We start from the raw sequence: 17,880 nt of genomic DNA, 5'->3' as shown, positions 1-17,880 counted from the left end.
GTTGTTTGCACATTGTACCCCCCCTCACATTCTTCTTTCATAAAAATAAAACATCGAGGATTCTACAGATATTCCCTGGTTGTCTTGAGATGGTGTAACTACTGAAGTTTTACTGTTAAATCAAGCATTATCAAATGTTTATCTGTTACCTGTTGTCTTTGTAATAATTCTTTGGTGCTATCTATGGGCTTACAGAATGCAGATTTTTAATGTGTACTGTGTTAGGCACCAATGTTGTCAACAGTTATCATTACTAGTGCCCAAGTGTATCAGACAGCAATGTTGAAATGTTACGGATTAAGAAATTTCTTTTTAAAAGCTTCAAATAAGTTTGGCTTTTCTTTATTGTTTGTGGTTTTGTTGGGTGCTTCCATGTCCACACGCCTCCCCAGACAGTTGCTCTATAGAGTGGAAAATATTGGAAAAGATTACACAAAAAGGGTATTTTTAAGTCTTTTTTTTTTTTTTTTTACTGTGGAACTTTCTCTTTTTTTTTTCTTTCTTTCTTTTTTTTTTTTTTAATTTCCCTTTTTTTTTTCCTGGAATGTAAAAAGTAGTTCTAATTGGATGTAGGGAAAAGGTAGTTGGCAACAAAAATACAATGTCAGGTTTGGTTGCTTCAATGCTCTTGCAATATAGTTACTACAGATTACATAAAAACCGTTTATTTTATTAGCTTCCAAATAATGTATATATAGATTTGTTAATGGCTTACAAGTCAAGCTTACTCTTTTTGCTTTTTAAAAAATAGTTATAGGCATGTTGTATTTGCCTTGTGTAAATTATAAAAGGCTATTTAGTAAGTTTTCTGATAACTAATCTATTTATTAACCTGTATTGTTTTAAAATAAATGATTTATTTCTAGCTCAATGCTTGTTTTGTGACTTGTTTTTAGCAAATGGGGTCAGAGGGAAATCAAGTTTCTTACACACTGCTTTACAGGCTAATTCCAATTCATAAGCCTAAATTATTTCCATTTTATTTCATAAAATAGCAGCTTTGCTTTTAACCAGAATAGCAGATTCGTGCCTGGGTATGGATCAGTTGGACTACAGAGGGCCAGTTGATCTATACCAGTATCTACCAGCAGGCTGCAGTCTCAATGTCTTCATTGGACTGAAGTTTGCTCACAGGTAGAATGAAGACTTCTCTGGCAAAAATGTTTGCTGGGCCTTGAGTCACTTCAAACTGTGTATTCAGGGTTAACACGTGCTGTGTTCCTGCACTGCTGTACATTGGTTACTTGCTAGAGCTTCTATTCCAAGATTTACTGCTCCACACTTGGCTGTGCATCAAGTGGCAACAGCTGTAAAGAAGTCTGTGTCACCAGTCTAATTTACTCTCTGTCATAATAGCTCTCTGTAGAAAGAATTGCATGGAAAACTGCAGTGATTGCCCATCTCATTCTTCATCTGAAATTCCTAGCCCCTCATATCAGGTACTGGCAAATACATAACTTAGAGTCTGTCTCTTAGATTTTGGTTGGCTGGGTTTGTTTTTTTAATGGTGGGATTTATGATTAAGAACTGCTCCATTCTGTTCATTTGTGTTTTAGGGGCTGCATTGATATTATTGTCAGTCAAAATTCAAAGTTATCTTTAAACAAGGAAACTAGCTCCTCAATAATATTAAATGTGTGCAGTGGAAAAGATGGGTATGGATTTATACTGAAATTTTATTTTTAAGGTATTTATTATATTAATGCAACGTACAAAGATAGATCAGAAATTTTGAAAGGCTTTCACTTCTGCATGCAGCATCTCTGACTTTTAAGTAGGTAGGATAAGGAGTCTGCCTGTTGTTAGCAAGAAAATTCAGTTATCCTTGTCTTGGCATGTCAGGAGCTTGGCCTCTAAGGCAGCAGCATTGTGGTAAAGGCAAATGTGCCATTCAACAACCACAGGTGTTGTTGGAAGTCTGGGACATGATCAATCCTGAGCATATTTATCTCAGCAACACAGTTAATATATTTATCTCAGCAATGCAGTTCATATTGGAAGACCATTAAAGACAAAAATCTCATTGAGTCAAAAGAAAAAAAAAAAATCCTGTTGATTTTTGTGTGGTTTGTTCTACAATTTTAAGTCTTAAGCAGAGTCCCTTAAGTTCCTTGTGACACTGTAGATGTTGCACAAGTAGACCCACAGATGTGGGGGTTTTTTTGCTTAGCTGTCTTCACAAAACACAGCAGGGAAGTGGTCACCAGAGACCCTGTTAAAGCTTCCTGAGGTTGTACAGGTATGTTTTTGCCCTTTGCCCTTTTAAATTTTACAAGATATTTATACACATAGTAGATACTAAGCCCTAAAAAACCCTGTCCACGCCAAAGGACCTACATTGACTTCTCTCATTAAATTCCTTGGGCACAGGGATGGTTTGTGCATCTGAATTGCCCTCTGAGAACAGGTTAAATTAGGCAGGTTACCACCATTCTCATGCTTGGAGTTCTTGCCAGATACTCAACCAACATGCCTGAAATACTGTGCTGTTGTAAATTACTCTGAGATAGTTTGAGTATTTTCCATTACTGAGCACAGCCCCTGGCTTTGAAATAAATATTTATTGTGCCAAATTTTGTGCCAAATGCAAAGCATTGAATTTGTACTTTGAACAGTTGCATGTATGTTAAGCATAACTAGCAGCTGAAAAACACAAGAGAGGGGATTAACAGAACAACTGAAGTTCCACAAATGCCTAAACTGCTTAGAGGTTAATATTAGAGTGAATATTTTCAGATATTTATTCATTATTGTTTTAGCTTGGTTGTGAGGTGTTTTTGAAGGGAGGAGAGCAGAGAGAGACAAGAGTGGAAGGGGAAGGCTAAATTGACTTGCTTCAGACATTACTCTTAACTCAGGAATATGTACACATACACATTATCAGCATTTGGCATGATCACAGGCACATGAAGTTCTTTAGGTCCTTTAAGCTTTGAACCTAGCTATCAGTAATTAGCTGCTTCTGTTTATACTGTACTGGTTTAGGTGACACAGGTTTTAATCTTTTAATCCATTTGAGAAATCATTTTCACCAGCTGTTAACTTTTTCAAAGACTTCACAGTTTTGATATCTTTTGGTAAAACACAGAAAAGCCAGTGTCTTACTGTGTCAGTATGTAGGTAATTACTGTAAATTGCTTAGCAGCTTTTTTATCTTAAAGTATATTTTTATATATACACACACATATAACACTATTTTGTAAGTGCAAAGTTCATGTCAAGAATACTAGATTAGTTTTATATTGGGGAATGGAATGTTGCGTTAGAGAATAAAATAGGCTTAACATTTAACCATGTGCTTTGGGTGGTGTGGAAATGTAATTTTTGTCAGCAAGGGACCATTTTTAATGAGATATAACACAGTAGGTAACGTGATGAGGAGTGGCTTTGTCATGGGTATTCCACAAGGGAAAGCCAAGACTGGTTTTGTTTCCATGTCTTTCCAGGTGTTGCAGAAATGAAGCAGCTATATGTGCAGACTGGGATAATGCCTACACAAATCCTGAGAAGACTAAAAAAACTGGAACTGCTCTCACTAAGGGATGTGACAAAACAGGTATTTTGGCAGTGTTGGTTGTTCAGACTTAATGCTACAAGGCAGCTGTGTAAAGCGTACTCAGAGATAGTCATGAAGAAACCAAAGAACCCTCTGACCCTGATGCTGCTTGTTAGGACTTTCAAAGACTCCTTGTGTGTGAGGACAAATATTTATGTAACTGTATTTATCCATTTACTTTGTATGGGATTAAAGCAGTGCTGAGAGGGGATGACCTGGATTAAATGGATTCATTAACCATTCCCTTTACCTGGCCCAGTAAAATGTCTCTCTCCCTTATGGCAAACAGCCTGTGTTTATTTCAGCCTACAAAAGAGAAGGCTTCGGGGTCACCTAATTGCAGCCTTCCAGCCTTCCAGTACCTGAAGGAAACTTACAGGAAAGATGGGGCAAAACTATTTATGTAGTGACAGTGCAGGAGAAAATGGTATCAAAGTGACAGAAGGTATGTTTTAGATTAGATATTAGAAAAAAATTCCATACTGTGAGGGTGAAGAGGAGCTGAAACAGGTTGCCCAGAGAAGTTGTGGATGTCTTATCTCTGGAAGTGGTAAAGGCCCGGCTGGATGGGGCTGGTGTAGTCGAAGGTGTCCCAGTCCCTACCCAGGGCAGGGCGGGTTGAAACTGGATGATCTTCGAGGTCCCCTTCCGACCCAAACCATTCTGTGACTTTACGATTTTCTGTGACTGTAAAATCTGCGCACCGCGGATGCTGGCAGGGGCGGGTGGCGGCAATGACCTACCCGGGCGGCAGGGCGGCCGCAGCGAGCCCGGCGGGTGTGGCGGCACTGAGCCCGGCCGGGGATGGCCGCCGGCCCGGAGAGGGCGGCGCTGCGGGAAGGGCAATGCGACCCGCGGCGGGCGGGGCTGGGGCCGGGGATGGCCGCCAGCCCGGGGAAGGCGGTGCTGCGGGAAGGGCAATGTGACCCGCGGCGGGCGGAGCTCGGGCCGGGCCGCGCCCCTTCCGGCGGCCGCTGCCGGAACCGCGGGGCGGACGGGCCCGGGACGCCGCCTCGCCTTGCGCTGCCGCTGCCGGTCCTTCCCGCCCCGTCCTGTCCCGTCCCCTCATGGCGCTAGAGCGGACGGGCACCGGCCCCTCCCGCCGCCCGCTCCGGCCTCCCCCGCCCCCGTCTCCTCTTGGTTGGCCGCTCCCGGCGGGCATGTGAGCAGGGCCGTGACCGCAGGTAACGGCGGGAGAGGCGGGAGGGGGCCCGCGGGATGGGGAGAGGCGGGAGGGGGCCCGCGGGATGGGGGGAGGCGGCGCTGCTTCCCCGCGGAGCGCTCGGCGCCGGGCCCGCGGTGAGAGCCGAGCGCTGCGGGTGAGAGCGGGCGAGCCGGGGGCGCGGGGCTCCTGGCCCTGAGCCCGGCTATTCGTACCCAAGGGTGGTTTCTCCGTAGTGGGAACTTGTGCTTTGGTCTGAGAGGGCCGGGGTTAAAAGCTCCAAATCGGGTTGTTTGCGGGGCTCTCCCGCTGAGCAGGGGGATCCAGGCACAGGCTCTGCCCGTGCCTGGGGTGCATGTGGCTAACCAGGGAGATAAATGGTTTGTCTTCGGTTTGGTCCAGGGTTGAGTTATCCCAGGTAGAGTCTTGTGCAGCCTGCTTCCAAGAGCACCTTCAGAACTTCAGAGCCCTGGTGCATCATTTTGACATGGCAAAAGTGGTCGTAGCTTTGCATTGTAGTTCATTGTAGTCTTAAGCTGACGGGGGGAGGTTTAGATTGGGGGGAATTTCTTCATAGGCAGGGTGATGAGATGTTGGAGTGGTTGACCAGGGAGGTACCTGGTGGAGTCACTGTCCTCGGAGCTGTGTAAGAAAAGACTGGACATGGCACTTAGTGCCAAGGTCTATTGACATAGTGGTTGGGTTATGGGTGTGACTCCATCTGACATGTCTTTTCAGCCTGGTTGATTCTGTGATTCAGAGTGAAGTTTGTTGTTCATTCATACACTGTGTGATATTGCCTGGATCTAAGTCCTTCGTCCATGTTTTTCTCCAATGTTTTTCAAGTAGTCAATTTTCTCTATTTCACTACAATGTCTTTAACATTGTTTGTACTGAAAACGTGATAAATGTAAGTCACTGTGGTTCTATCTTAATGCCTTTTATACAGTTAGTGCCTTGTATACAGTTAGGGTTTTTCCCCTCGGAAAGTAACAGCTTCATTGATAGAAAATTGTTCCATAAGGTTTTGTTGGTATCATTGTATTTAGAATTCAGTTTCACACTAGTTCTGCTTTTGTTAAAGTACTTCATTCTGATGATAAAGTCCTGGTGACAAGAAAGCAGGTTACATCAGTTGTCAGTCGTGTCAAAAGAGTGGCTGTGACTAATGTATAGATCGGACTTTACCTTCCTGGATTATCTTAAATTTGAAACTGCCCATATAAAATACCAAAGGTGGAACTTCAGTGACCCTGTGCTGGTTATTCTTCCCACAAGAGTGGAACTCATGTGCCACGTATAGCAAAGATGAGGCAAGTCTTATCTTTAGTCTATTTTGATAGCTTTCCCTGAAAACAGTCAATGCAGTATCAGTTGCAAAGCACTGCCTGTAGTTTGTATTCAGTTAATGAATAACACTGTTATAGTGAAGATACTTTTAACTTTATGTGGAGGTGCTTTAATTAAAGGTCAGTGTTTTTTAAATAACTATAAGTAGCACATACAAAGAAAAGGTTTTTAATGTGGATTTTTTTGTTTCCTCCTAGTTTCATAAGATGAAGTGCTTGTTGCTTTTGGTTTATAAATAGAAATCTGCTGTAAAGTATTAAAAAATGTTCCCCTTAGTTTATCTAAACCTTTTAAAATGGAGAGCTGTAGGGTAGTTGATGTATGTTTTGCTTTCTGAGCATGTGATAGTGCCTCTAACATTATATATATATGCATATATATAACATAAATATGATTTTAGTTTGCCTGTGTAATATGTAAATAATTATGTGTGTAAGTTTAGGCAGTCTTTAACTTTGGCAGAGCTGGAAAACTGTACCCTGTATTGGGGCAAATGTGCAGTACAAAACTGAACATATTGTTTCGTAAACAGTGTGTACAGAATCTGCAGGTGCTGTGTGCATCCATCCTGGCCTTTTAAAGGTGCACATGACTAAGGTTTGAACTCTTTTATCCTGATACTCTGTTGTGCCTGTCCTTCAATGTTCTCTCTGTACCTCTGTTTAAAAGATATGTTTGTGAGTGGAAGGAACATGACTGAGGAAGGCTTGCATTTAATAATTAGGTATATTTGGGGGGTATATTTAGTAATCTAAGATAATTTCTCTGTTCAGGCTCCCCACTGCCCCAGCATTCTGTGTATCCAAAGGAGGGCTGCAAAGGTGGTGAAGGGGGTAGAGGGGAAGCTGTATAAGGAGCAGCTGAGGCCACTTGGTCTGTTCAGCCTGAAGAAAAGGGGACTGAGGGCAGACCTCATCAGGGTCTGCAGCTTCCTGATGAGGGAAGCAGAGGGGCAGGCACTGGTCTCTTCTCTCTGGTGGCCAGTGACAGGACCCAAGGGACTGGCCTGAAGCTGTGTCAGGGAAGGTTTGGGTTGGATATTACACAAATGATCCTCACTCAGAGTATGGTTGGGCACTGGAACAGCTCCCCAGGGCAGTGTCACAGCAGCAGCCTGACAGAGTTTAAACCTGTGTGTGTTCAGGCACTGGGTGGGTTTCTTGGGGCTGTCTCTGCACTTGATGATCCTTGTGGGTTCCTTTCAACTCAGCATATTCTGTGATTCTATATAAACATCCTCTGAAAACTCACCATGTCAAAGCCAATAATTAAAACTTGATATTAGTTATCTTGCAATAAAAGTGCCTTAGCACTTTAGTTACAGAATGAAACCGATAGAATTAGGAAAGTATTTCAGTTCAACTTTAATATGATACCTTCCAAAGAATAACTTAGATCACAGGTTAGTTTCTTTGATTTGTGAAGTGAAAAACAAAAGGATGAAATAACTATGGCTTCAGGCAAGCTGTATCTAAGGAAGATCAAATCGAAAATCACACTGATTTGTTATTCAAAACATTCTGAAATTCAAATATTCAAACTATTCTGAAATAAAATCTTCCTTTTTAAAGCATAGATTGGACATGGTCTTGTGTGTCATGCATGAAAATTAAATTGCCTTGAAATAATGGACATAATATTTTTGCCAAATTCTTAGCATGCCAATTAATGCTATTTTTGATTTCTGTTTTAGAAACCTAACTTCCAAGTACTTAAGAAGTGAATGCCTCTGGATTTCTGAACAAAACTGGTATGTATAATGAGCTGTCTACAGGCTCATCACCAAACATTTGGATTTCTGTTTTCTTAGGAAATGTTTGTTTGGATTTCTGTTTTGTTAGAAAATGTTTGCTTCATGTAGTTTTATGCTTGTGGAAGAGAAGGGAACACATAACAGGCAACATGAGACATAATAGTCAGTGTGTATTTGTTAAAGCAACTTGTTGATTCAACCTCCTTTTCTTCCCTGACAAGCTTTATGGCTAGAAGGGCATTAAACAGGTGCTTAATTCCAATGTTAGAAACATAAAACTTAAGCAGAATTGACAGTAAAATACCATAGAACAGTTCAAAAGATGCAGAATGGCTGTACCTAGAGTATTATTGTCTTGTCAAAGCAGGCTTTTGTTCAAAAATCTTACATCATGTCTGAATCTTTGGCTGTTTAATGTTATTGATCTGGCTCAAAAGACAGAGAAATAATCAGTAACATTGGGCAGGGAAGGATTGCCAGTGTGTAACCTTGGCTGAATGTTTTCAGGAAACATTTCTAAAAAAAGGGATGTTTTTTAATAGGAGTAAATGGAAGATATTGCACCCAGGCAGGAGTAATTTGCTATACAAGTGTAGGAGGTTATACCGATAGAGAAGTTGAAAATTACTCAACAGTAGGTGACTGCAGAAAAAGGGCTCAAAAACCCACCTGATTTGGATGTTTAAAAAGAAATACAGTCTACCACTTATTGCAGAAGTGATAATAACTCAAGCTGAAGTACTATATACAGCTTTGGAAATTGCACTTGAAAAAAGCTTTTGGGAAAGGACCCAGAGGGTGGCACAGCAGGAGACACCTGCAGGGTAATGTTGATATGTGGATTCAAAGATAAAGGGACTTGTATCTTTTTCCAGCAGTGGGATTTGGTAGTAAAAGTGAAGATGATCAGATAATGAGAGTTCCTAATGGCATCACAGCATGGCTGCCACGTTTGTGAAGTTTCCTTTACAAGAATTTTGTGGGAGAAGCTTGGCTGAATTATCTATAATGAGGAGCAGCAGTGAATTATGTAGTAGATGGCAGAGGGTTGAAGTAAATGGCCTGTTAAGGTCATTTTTTTGCTTAATGACATCATCCTGATCATAGCTGAAAAGAGCAGGTTTTAAAAAAGATTCTTGAATTTAAATAATGTAGTGTATATTTAGATTGTTTCTTGTAAGTCTTTTATTAACTCTAGAGGGCTTGTGGCCAACTAAGCAAAGTTGGAACAATGCACCATGTCTGCCTTTCCCAGCTCTTATTATTGCTTCCAAACAATGTACAGCTTGTGGAAGTGATACTAATTTTCTTTGGCTGGTAACTCCCATATTCTTACTTATGCTTATCTGCTTTTAAATGTAAAATATTACTACTTCTTATTACACCACTTTTAATGTTTCTGAATATTTGTAGAGGTCACTTGCTGCAATAAATGTAACATCTTTGGAGCACTGTCTTTATGCTGCTTTTGAGAGAAAATGACTTCTGAGCAAAGAGGCAAAGAGCTGTTATCCTGTGTTTTAGACCAGAGTCTGTATCTTGCTAGCATTTATGATACATTTGGTTACATCTTGAAAATAAGCAAAATAACTTTGTGGCTAATCTGGATTTGTTTATCTCCCACAGTTTTTTTTTCACATTCCAAGTTTCTGCATTGATCTGTGTCTGATAACCTTCAAACGCAGCTCCCTGTGTGATCTGTCATTGCACTGTTGCACACTGAGAGTTCTGACTCATGACACCAGCAGATCCACGGGCAATTCATTAACGAGTGGCTCTTGGAGGCATGGTGGGTGTTGTAGTTTCTGTGAATAGGAGAGTCTCAGCCCTTCTTTACTTCTCTGAAGTAAAGCAGAAGCAGGAAACCAATACGCCTCCATGACACTGCTGGTCTTGAGTGGATGAAGTGTTCTATGTGTTAAAATCAGCTGTGAATTTGATTGGAGAACCTTTGCAGCACTGCACAACTGCCAGCTTTATTTAACTCCTACATTTTCTGGCTTTTCTCTGTTTATAACCTAGTAGTGGCCCTGGCTGCTGGAATGCAACAGCTTTGGCATGTCCCAAGGCAGAAACATGAGAGGCGTTATTTATTCCAGAACTGCTCATTTCATGGCATTTTCTCATGCCCATAGATATTTTTTCTTGATTATATTTATAAGCATGCATTAGTTCTCCTTTCAGTAAGTCTTAGGGTTAGAATTAAAGTCCTGATTTCCTAAATTGTAAACCTCCTAATGCCTGGTACTGCTTTGACCTTCCACATGTCAGTTCTGCACATGCAAATAATATCTGCTCTATACAGAGGGAACCAGATCTCTTCAGAGGGAAGCTGGGTCCACCATGACTGTGTGACATGTGTCTGCAACTGTAGACATCTGAATAAACCTTAGGTGGAAGTAAGGCAGCCCAGCCAGAGTAACAATGGGACTGGCTGTGTCTGTGAGGACAAATAAATGTGATGGGAAGAGCTAGCAGTAATTTGTCTGAATTTGTGCAATTTAAGTGGTTGAGATTTGAGTTGTTTACAAGGTTAACAAAGTGGTTGACAGGGCACTTCAGCATATTTGGGACATGGGGGAAAGTAGAAATACTAGCTTTGAAGTGTAGCATTCTTTTCAAGTCTAAATTCATAAAATTACCTGTGAGCACACAAGGTTCTTCATTCTTCTGCAATCACATTTTTCCTCTGCTGCAAAGAAAAGCAGCCTGTGCTTTTCCCTTGTTTCTGGAATGCAGTGGGTGGAAAGTGTCAGGATGGGACTAACTGATGCTCTTTTCCTCTGTCAGTGTAGGTGAAGGTATGAAAGCCAGGGAGAGCAGGGAAAAAAATAGTGGCTTTGCCAATATGGAGAGTTGTCTTTTAGTAAAAAGCCACACCAGTGAAAATAATCCCATTAATAATATAGCTAATGTAGCAAATGTTGAAAAAACTGGTAAAGCATAAAGCTTTGCAAAACCAGTCCCTCCTCCCCCAGGTGATGCTGTACCACTGTCACATTTTGCACCAGCTGGAGTTGGAAGAACATTCTTAGCTCGATTACCTGAACAGAGTGCCTTACACCTGCTACAACAGATGGTGCAGAGAACAGCCACAAAATCTTATGTCTTTTCCTTGCATTAAAAAACTTCTTCAAGGGACTGAAAATCCTGTTTGAATTTAAAACCAGGATGATATTTTATGGAGCTGGTGAAGTGGCTGGGTTTGGTCTGTCTCACACACTGATGAATTGTCTTTCTTGGTTTTATTTTTTAGGTGGTTTTATGTCATGCAAGAATCTAGTTTATTTTATAGAAAGTGAAAGCACTCTCTTGTAGGTCATTTACTTAGTTTCCCCTACAAAATAAGATATTAAAAATTTCTGTGCAAGGATTAAGGGAAGTGGATTTGAGAATTTTGAGCTGTGGCTCATACAGCATTTTGAGTATTGCTATGTTGAGTTCTTATTGTTTTCCTCTGCATTTTCACAGCCTAACTGGATGCAAGTAAGAGGATCTGTGCTCAGTTTTAATGGTAACCTACCAGTAGCTCTCTGTTACGTTTTCCTAGAGGTATAGCAAATTAATCAAAGTTGAAAGCATGAAAGTACAGGGAAAATTAATATTGAAAGGTGCTTCATACAAGTATGGGAAACTGTGTAAAATAATTTAACAAAAGACTTATTTCTTGCCAGATTTTCCTGTTAAAGAGAAATTGCATGTGCAGGATTGTTTGTATGATGAAAATGGCTATATAATTAAACATCCTTCTAATAGTGTCTTTCATTTTTCTAGGGAGTTTATATGGAAGAAATGCTGCTGCGACTGTTCTCAAACTCTATTACAGACTGATTTCAATGTAAGTCATTTTTTTGGTCAGTATCATGGTGTGCCAGACACAGATTTGCATACTCAATGAAAAGAAAAATAAATTACATATTTGTAAAATGTCCCTAATGTTTCTCAAGGAATTTTTGTTTGGGTTTCAGTTTTATATACCAGGTCAGAAACTCTTCCTTCTCTGTGTTCAGACTTATTAGTTACTCATCCTTAGTGCAAGCTTATACATGCTTCAGATTGCCTTTTTTATTTTTGCTAACCACTCCTTGCAGAAGCCACTTGCAGGAGAACCAGTCACATGAGCTGTTGAAGATTTTCCTATACAGCACCTTTTTCTGCCAGCTTAAATCTAATGTGATTTTTGCTCATGTTTCAGTGTTGCATCATTTTTTGTTGAGTATCAGAAGCTCTACTCCTCGTTGATCAATGTGACAGTGTTCAGTAGTTTACGAGATGAGCCAAACTCGTGGGAAGTATGACTTCTGTATTGGTCTGGTGTTGGCCATGAGTTCCAGCATTTTCATTGGAGGGAGTTTCATCCTGAAAAAGAAAGGTCTGCTCCGGTTAGCCAGGAAAGGCTCCATGAGAGCAGGTAAATACATCTTGTAATAAATTGCTCATGTTTAGATTTTGCTGTTTAACAGAAGGTTGCTTCTGTTCATTAGTTCATCAAACTAATGATCTTGTTTTGACTTTCTTGGGTTTTTGTTACATGTGTATGAAACCTAAAACAGAGCCGGTGTGCTTTTTCTCTGGTGTCAGATACTCTTAACTCTGTGTGTGACACATGCTATTTAATGCATATGTAATGCCCTCTGGGGACACTTTGTATGTCAGGTAAGTCTAAATTGTACTTGCAAATTGCAAGCAGCACTCTTAACTATGTCTGTGCTTCTGAATGAGTGAATTTAAGAGAGTTTTAACCATGTTTGGGTGTCACAGACATTTCTCCACAGAAATCCTTTCTTTCGGATTTCTGTGTCTTCTGGAGGCCAGAGGCCTTGGAAGACAAGGTAAACAATTATTATCAGCTGCTGTGGAATGCAATGGGACGCACCTTGATTAGCTCATTTTCTTTGTTTATAATTAAGGGCCAATCACAAAGTGTAAGCCAGGGACTCAGTCCTTGGGCACAACTTTGTTGTGGATTCTTTTCTATCTATTCCTAGCCTAGCCTAGCTGCTCTGCAAACCTCTCTCTATATTCTATTAGTATAGTAATAATGTATTATATATAATATCTTAATAAATCCAGCCTTCTGATTCAAGAAACAAGATTCACCATCTCTCTCTCACCAGCTGCGACCCACACAGGCGCGGTAATATTTGGGCGTCAGAAGATTGTTTTAGAAAACTAAAAGTCACGTGCAGTAACTGAGTGTGATGAGTAGTGCACCTCAAGGGTTCATACTGGAAGCAATGCTATTAAATATCCTCATCAGTGACACAGACTGAGTGTGCTGGCAGCAGGGCTGTGGACCACACTGAGCTGAGGGGGGCAGTTGATGCTCTAGAGCGAAGGAAGTGGCATCCAGAGGGATCTGGATGGGCTTGGGGAGTGGGTCTGTGCAAACCTCAGGAGGCTCAACAGGAACCAGAGCAAGGTGCTGCACCTGGGTCAGGCCAAGCTCCAGGATCAACACAGCCTGGGGGATGGACAGATGGAGAGCAGCCCTGCCCAGAAGGGCTTGGACATGCTGGCACATGAGAGGCTGGATGTGCCCCAGCAATGTGCACTCACAGCCCAGAAAGCCAAATGTGTCCAAATCAAGTGTGACCAGCAGGGCAAGGGAGGGAATTGTGCCCCTCTGCTCTGCTCTGGTGAGAGCCCACCTGCAGTGCTGCATCCAGCTCCAGAATCCCCAGCATGGGAAGGACATGGACATGTTGGAGCAAGTCCAGAGAAGGGCCATGAGAATGATCAAGGGGACAGAACACTTCTGAGGATAGACTGACAGAGTTGGGATTGTTAAACTTAGAGAAGAAAAAGATGTTGGGACACCTTATAGCACCTTCCAGTACCTAAAGGGGACTTATAAAAAGGACAGAGAGATGAGATTTGGTTTTGGTTTGGTTTTGACCAGGGCCTCTATTGACAAGATGAGGGGCAATGGTTTGAAATTGAAAGATAAATTTAGGTAGGACAGTTGCACCATCCTCAGATGATTCAGAAGGTAGACTCTGAATATTTTTATTCAGTACCTGTCATCTTTGCTTCTAAAAGATGGTTGATCTTGAGATACATAATTCATGCACCCTGGTTTGGAATGAGAAAATACGATGCTTGCACATGTAATCAACCACATACAAACCATGTACAATTTCTGCAGAGCAGCAGTCTTGGTAAGAAACACATAACTTGGCTTTTCATGTAATTTCAGTGATTTGAAAGAACCCTGTTTCTCAGGGTAATGCAGATATAATCATCAGTGCCATTTCTAACACAAAAAAAATGAAATAACTGGTTGTAGGAGGCACAGGCACATCAGAAACTTAAGATGCTTTGATTTCAACCCTTTTACCTAGAGAGCCTAGGTACCAAAAGGCTGCTCATGTTTTTAAGGGCATGGGTTGCAAAAATTATTTTAAGTCATGGCAGTGTTATAAGTGACAGGGTGTCAACATTTTTAGTGGAATAGCCAATGTTCTTTCAATTTTAGGTCAAGGAGGTCATGCATACCTTAAGGAATGGCTGTGGTGGGCTGGACTTCTTTCAAGTAAGTATCAAAAATTATTCATCTAGGTGTCAAAAATACAATCTGCATTAAAAAATTTTAATAAACAACTATGCCACAAATGGCAGCATGGTTACACAAAGGGGAAAGAGATTGGGTTTCTGCAATACATAGTAATGTCGCCTGGTGATTTGATGGATGCAGTTCAGATTTTAATGTAACTTCTCTTACATCAGAAGCTCTTCCTTTGATGTAACTGCCCTCTTTGTGCAGTGGAACTAGGCAGACATTGGTTTTGTCTTTGCTACCCATATGCATTCTGGTTTTTGTCTTAGCAGAGAAGTGCTTAGATATATAGGATTTTTTGAAGGGAAGCTTATTTTGGGATTATGCCTGTTTTCTTAATTTTTTTCATTGCTTGAACTCTCAAGTTACTGTGTGTATTCAGGTAACTGGCTTACTGTATGTGCTGTGCTATATCTGCTATTGCAGATTTCTCCATGCAGAACTTCATGAGTCAAGCTGGCAGGCTGGAGAGCTACAGCACAGACACTAAAATAAAACACCTTCTGATTTGGTCGAATCCATTAATTCTAACACCTGTTGTATGTAGTTCCACAGCCTGCTTTTAAAATTTAATAGTGGGGTAAGGGGCAGGGGTGTGTTCTGCTAGTACTGTTAGCTGAATGCTGTCAGTAGAATTTTGCATTTTTCCCTTGCTGCATGTTTGTGTGTGCATGAACACTGTGGGCACTTCCTTGCCCTGATCAGAGGTTTGTTGCATGAGCCTGACTCCTGGGTTTTAATTGCTGTTCCTCTGCAGTGGGAGCTGGAGAAGTAGCGAACTTTGCTGCCTATGCTTTTGCACCAGCTACATTAGTGACTCCTCTGGGAGCTCTCAGTGTTCTTGTAAGGTAAGAAACACTAACAGAAAGCAGAGTGACTTGAGACAGAAAAGTAAAATATTTCTTTAGAAATATGTCACTGAACTATGCTGTAATAAATGCACTCTTAACAACAGAGTGCTTATAAACATCAGGAGTAACTTAAGTTTCTCCAAATACATAGTCGCTATGATACAAAAGGGTTCTAGCAATGCATCTACATGTCCATCTCTGGAAAAAGCTATTGTCTTCTACATTTCAAAAATATGGTGATCACAGCAGAGCAGTGTTTTCATTCCTACGTAAAGATTTTTGTCTTAGTAAAATTATTTTTGCAAGTTCTTAGATACCACATTTTTTTGGCAGGCAACATAAAAAAGCGGTTCTGGGCAGAGATGCCAAATACTAACAGGTAGTTCTGTCCACAGCAAATATCTCAAGATAGAAAATAGCTATTTTTAAGCTGCAGGTTGTATATGCAACTGACTTGTACAGTCAAAACAATCTGTAACTTGATGAGCAAATAATTATTACTAATCCCATATTTGTTGATGCCTTTTTTATTTCTTAGTGCCATTCTGTCATCCTTCTTTTTAAATGAAAAACTTAATTTACATGGAAAAATAGGATGTTTGTTAAGTATACTGGGATCAACTGTGATGGTAATTCATGCTCCACAAGAGGAAGAGGTAGAAACTTTGGATGAAATGTCTCACAAACTAGGTGATCCAGGTAAGAAAAATACTGGCTTGAGCTGTACACAGCCCATCATTTCTTCGTTTTATAGTTTCATTACTGCTGCTTTGTAGACAAGTCCAAATGAAGCAGAGATTTGAATTCTGTAACATAATTCTATAGGGAGCTTTGCATGATGGCAAGATTAACTTGTCTGGCCTTGAATAAAGTGCCTTGATGGCAACCACTGACGTGATAGTTTAAACAAATGCAGCAGCACAGGTGGATAAACAAAATTTCTATAAATTTTGCTTGAAGTGTGTCATCTCTAAGCCAAACTTTGAGCTGTCCTTAAAGTGAAAAGGTAGGTGTTGTGGTGCCTTCTGAGAAGTAAAATCTTAAGAGATGAGCTGCTATGCCTACATGGAAGATGAGGCACTCACAAATGCATGTGTGCAAAATACTGTTTATACAAAGGCAATTCTCATCTTAAACATGAGAAAATAGCACAGAAATTAAAAAGTTGTTCTTAAGGAATGACCTAATTGTTGGAAATCTGCTGATGAGTATAGCAATCTGCCAAAATATCTCCTAAAAAAGACTCAATTCAGAGTCAGGCCTGTTTCCAGTGGCATCTACACCTCAGAGTTTGGGTGTAAAGCAGTTCAGCAATCTAATCCTATAGTAGTCTTGCCAATAGACTGGTAAAGGTAATACAGCATGCCTGAGGTACAGCCTTTGTTTTGGCTTGCTCACTTTGAAATCATCTAAACTGTGATGCTGGAGGAATAATGAGAAACATCCTGAACTCTTCTGTTTAAGCTGAGTCAGTCCCATTGTTAATTAGTGTTTTCCCTGTACCTCTAAGATAAATACTTCTGAAAAATACTTCTGATAAATAGAGTCCATAAGTAACAATTGTGTCCATTAGTGTCTATAAATAACAAGATTTTTTTTTTCCTCCAACCACAGGTTTTGTGGTGTTCGCAACGCTCGTTGTCATTGTGTCTTTAATTCTAATCTGTGTGGTGGGACCTCGCCATGGACAGACCAACATTCTCGTGTACATAACAATTTGCTCTGTAATTGGAGCCTTATCAGTCTCCTGTGTCAAAGGTCTGGGCATTGCTATAAAGGAACTTTTTGCAGGAAAACCAGTGCTGAAGCATCCATTGTCTTGGATTCTGCTGCTAAGCCTTACTGTCTGTGTGAGCACTCAGATCAACTATTTGAACAGGGCTCTGGATATATTCAACACTTCAATAGTGACTCCAATATATTATGTAATCTTCACCACATCTGTTTTAACTTGTTCTGCCATCCTCTTCAAGGAATGGCAGCACATGGCGGCTGATGACATTATTGGCACCTTCAGTGGCTTCCTGACAATTATTGTGGGGATCTTTTTATTGCATGCCTTCAAAGATGTTAACTTCACCCTAGCAAACCTGCCCCTCTCTCTGCGGAAGGATGACAGAGCAGCCAATGGCACTTTGCTGAGCACATATGACAGCTTTAATGATGATGAAGAAAGTTCTGCCTGCCTAGGTGAAATGCAATCCACTGAGAGTCTCTCAGCCAGAAGAAATGGAAGCCTGTCAGCTTTCTGAAAATATCTACGTGTTACTTAAGAAAAGAACAATTCTGTAACCCTGGATTTTTTTTTTCCTGCTGTGAAATGTCTGAGCTTGTCTGGAAAGTCATGTACTTTTTAACAGTATGTGTAGACAATCGTTGATTTTTGAGTTTGATTTGTTTGGATAAAGAACACTGAAATGTTTTTTATTTGCCTTACTTTTACTTTAAAAAGTACTAAAATGACCTCAGACCACAATTGGTTTTGTTGCTTAAGTTATGTGTAAATACTTTCATTTCATTCTTCTGTTTTTAAGATGTATTGCACTAATTACAATTTTATCAAAAATAAATGGCTTTATTTCTGCATTGGTGGTAAAAAGGTTGCAGCAAACCTGAATCCTTTGTACCTGTGCCCATGGAGTGACTGTA

General features: G+C 40.6%; 1 protein-coding gene across 2 annotated transcripts; it reads left to right on the top strand.

The window, feature by feature from the left end:
• The first annotated feature begins 4,533 nt into the window (after positions 1-4,533).
• On the top strand, positions 4,534-17,817 carry NIPA2 (NIPA magnesium transporter 2). 2 transcript variants are annotated; one of them, XM_058800370.1, is made up of 9 exons: positions 4,534-4,740; positions 7,762-7,818; positions 9,448-9,610; positions 11,596-11,659; positions 12,017-12,232; positions 14,300-14,356; positions 15,138-15,228; positions 15,770-15,930; positions 16,846-17,817. In XM_058800370.1, the coding sequence occupies exons 5-9, from the start codon at positions 12,094-12,096 to the stop codon at positions 17,481-17,483; spliced, it is 1,086 nt and encodes a 361-aa protein (XP_058656353.1). In that variant the 5' UTR covers positions 4,534-4,740; positions 7,762-7,818; positions 9,448-9,610; positions 11,596-11,659; positions 12,017-12,093; the 3' UTR covers positions 17,484-17,817. The 2 variants fall into 2 exon arrangements, with proteins under 2 accessions (XP_058656353.1, XP_058656352.1); XM_058800369.1 differs by lacking the exon at positions 9,448-9,610.
• Positions 17,818-17,880: the final 63 nt, after the last annotated feature.

Source organism: Ammospiza caudacuta, chromosome 2, assembly GCF_027887145.1.
Source record: "Ammospiza caudacuta isolate bAmmCau1 chromosome 2, bAmmCau1.pri, whole genome shotgun sequence".
In the NCBI taxonomy this organism is placed as follows: Eukaryota; Metazoa; Chordata; class Aves; order Passeriformes; family Passerellidae; genus Ammospiza; species Ammospiza caudacuta.
This window is presented reverse-complemented; position numbering and strand designations above follow the sequence as displayed.